A 2,817-nucleotide genomic window follows, 5' to 3' on the forward strand; every position below is an offset into this window, starting at 1 on the left:
ATTCTCTGTGGGATTCGACCCAAAACTTGTTGGGTTCTATATTTGATAACGACCGCTTACTCCTAATATTAAAGGTGTAATTTGGGCGTATCAAATTTTGGCGCCGTTGCCGGGGAATACGGTCTAGAAATTTACCAATTAGTGTAAAACTCTACTTTTAGTCTTTATTTCTCTTCTTATTTTGTTTGTTGTTGTTGTGTTGACTCAGGTGCAATGGGGATAATAACTCAGATGATGATGAAATGATTGTGGAGCCGGGTGATGCAGCCGTTATTCGCCCACCTCCGGTTCAAGGAAACGAAAGTTTCCTTGTGAATAAGACTATGTTGCACCTACTCAACACCAAGGGCTTATTTGGGGATCTACCAACCAATGACCTGAATAGGCACTTAAAGAACTTTCTTGGGGTTTGCACTACTAATGTGCATCCAAATGTCTCCGCCGAGACGGTCAGGTTGAGGGTCTTCCTGTTCTCTCTCACAGGTGAGGCCACCGCATGGTTGGATGATCTTCCAGCCGGGTCTATTACTACTTGGGTAGAGTTGACTCAAGCATTCCTCAAGAAGTTCTTCCCTCGTTCCTGAATGTTACAACTCCGTGATGAAATCAACAACTTTCTCAACTTTCGGTTGAGGCTCTACACGAGGCTTGGACTCATTTCAAAAAGAAAGTTAAGAGTTTTCCAAAGCATGGGTTGCCTGATAGTGTTCTTCTCTAAACATTCTACCAGTCACTTGATACGGTCAACAAATCGGTGGAAAATAATATTGCGGGTAGGTCTGTGATGGAAAACTCTTATGCGGTGATGAGTGTTCTCCTAGATAAATTGACTGAGACTAACGAAGCTTGGCACACTAGGGAGTCAGAAGTGGTTGAAAAAGGTCCTTCCAAAATTGTCTTGTCTAGGGAGTCAATAAAGAAGGAAGAAGAGAGAGATAAGACCATGGCAAAGTTGGTTACCCAAATGGATCTTCTCATGAAACATGTGTTGGGTGGATCCTCCAAGCAAGTAAGTGTGGTAGGATCTTGTGAAGGGGATTCTAGTGCGTGAGGAGGAAGCCAACTTTATCAACAACCAAGCGAGGGGTTCCCGTCCAAACTACCAAGGTCCTAATTAAGGATCTTGGCCGTAAGGTCAAGGGAATCAAGGTTGGAACAAAGATAGTGGAAATCAAGGGTGGAACGAAGATAGTAGGAATTCTCATTGGTGGGACAACAATCAAGGTGGTTATGACAACAATCAAGGTGGTTACAACAACAATTACAACAACCACAGGATCTCAAATCCGTATGTCCCACCAAAAGGGAACAAAATTATTTCAAGCCAACCATCCACGAGCGACCCCGCTAGTTCTAAAATGGAGGATATGCTATCCAGAGTATTGAAAAAGGTGGATTCAACCGATTCCTTTTGCAAAGATACAAGCGATCAAATGAAAAGCTTGGGGCAAGTTGTAGGTTCTCGCTCAACTTCCATTAAGCAATTGGAATCGCAACGTGGCCAAATCTCAGCTACTCTCAACCAAAGACAAAAGAGAATAGTCCCTAGTGATACGGTTGCAAACCCAAATAATGATGGTAATCATAAATGTCATGCAATCACTACTAGGAGTGGCAAGACAATTGGGGGAGAGACATCGGTGAAAGGTAGTGTGATGGTTGATGATGAGAAAATTGTTGAAGAGCCCATTATTATTGAGGAAGAAGTGACTCCAAAGAAAAAGTGGGCTAGTATTGAAAATCCCACTATTATTGAAGAAGTGCCGGAAAATGATGAAGCTTCAAAAGGCAAGGAAGCGATAGAGGAGGTGCCAAGGGCTTTACCGCCCGTTCCAAAGGCTCCTCCTCCTTTTCCTCAACGATTGGCTAAGAAAACTGATGATGGTAAGTTTCTCAAGTTTGTCGAGAGATTGAAAGGACTTTCAATCAACATCCCTTTGGAGGATGCACTTGAACAAATGCCCGATTATGCAAAATTCATGAAAGACCTTGTGACCAATAGGAAACATACTAGTTTTAAAATGGTGGGAGTTACACATCATTGTAGCTCCATTGTGACAAAAGCCTTGGTTCAAAAGAAGGAAGACCCGGGAGTTTTCACCATTCCTTGCACTATTGGGATGTACAATTTTGCAAAGGCCTTATGTGATCTTGGAGCAATCATCAACTTGATGTCGCTTACTATTTTTAACAAGTTGGGTTTGGACACTCCCCGACCCACAACACTGAGGTTGCTAATGCTAGATAGAACCGTGAAAAAACCGGTGGGTATCCTTTATGATGTGCTTGTGAGAATTGATCGGTTCATTTTTTTTGGCCCACTTTGTGATTTTGGATTGTGAAGTTGATTTCGAGGTGCTCAATCTTGGGAAGACCTTTCTTGGCTACGGGACGTGCTCTTGTAGATGTGGAGAGGGGTGACCTAAAATTTAGAATGAATGATGAAGAGATCACTTTCTATATTTGCAAGTCAATGAAACAACTGGCGGATATGAGTGTTGTGTCGGTTATTGATACAATTGATGAAGCCATGGAGACAACCGTTGAGCATGAACGTATGGGTGATATGTTGGCGGCGGTGATAATGAACTATGATGGGGAAAATGAGGAAGAGTTTGAGGAGACGGTTAATGCATTGATTGGGTTGGGATCATACCATTACAATCCAAAGAAGCTTGATCTTGATTTAGAGAACCGAGAAACTCCTCCGGTAAAGACTTCCATCATTGAGCCTCATACATCAGAAATCAAACCTCTTCCTTCACATTTGAGGTATGAATTCCTTGGCCCTAACAACACATTGCCTGTAATTATTTC

General features: G+C 42.4%; 1 protein-coding gene across 1 annotated transcript; it reads left to right on the plus strand.

Moving 5' to 3' along the window:
• The first annotated feature begins 1,358 nt into the window (after positions 1-1,358).
• Positions 1,359-2,342, plus strand: LOC132619673 (uncharacterized). The gene has a single exon (XM_060334506.1). It carries the CDS (start codon positions 1,359-1,361, stop codon positions 2,340-2,342), a length of 984 nt encoding a protein of 327 aa, XP_060190489.1.
• The last annotated feature ends 475 nt before the right edge of the window (positions 2,343-2,817 follow it).

Source organism: Lycium barbarum, chromosome 11 (assembly GCF_019175385.1).
Source record: "Lycium barbarum isolate Lr01 chromosome 11, ASM1917538v2, whole genome shotgun sequence".
NCBI lineage: Eukaryota > Viridiplantae > Streptophyta > Magnoliopsida > Solanales > Solanaceae > Lycium > Lycium barbarum.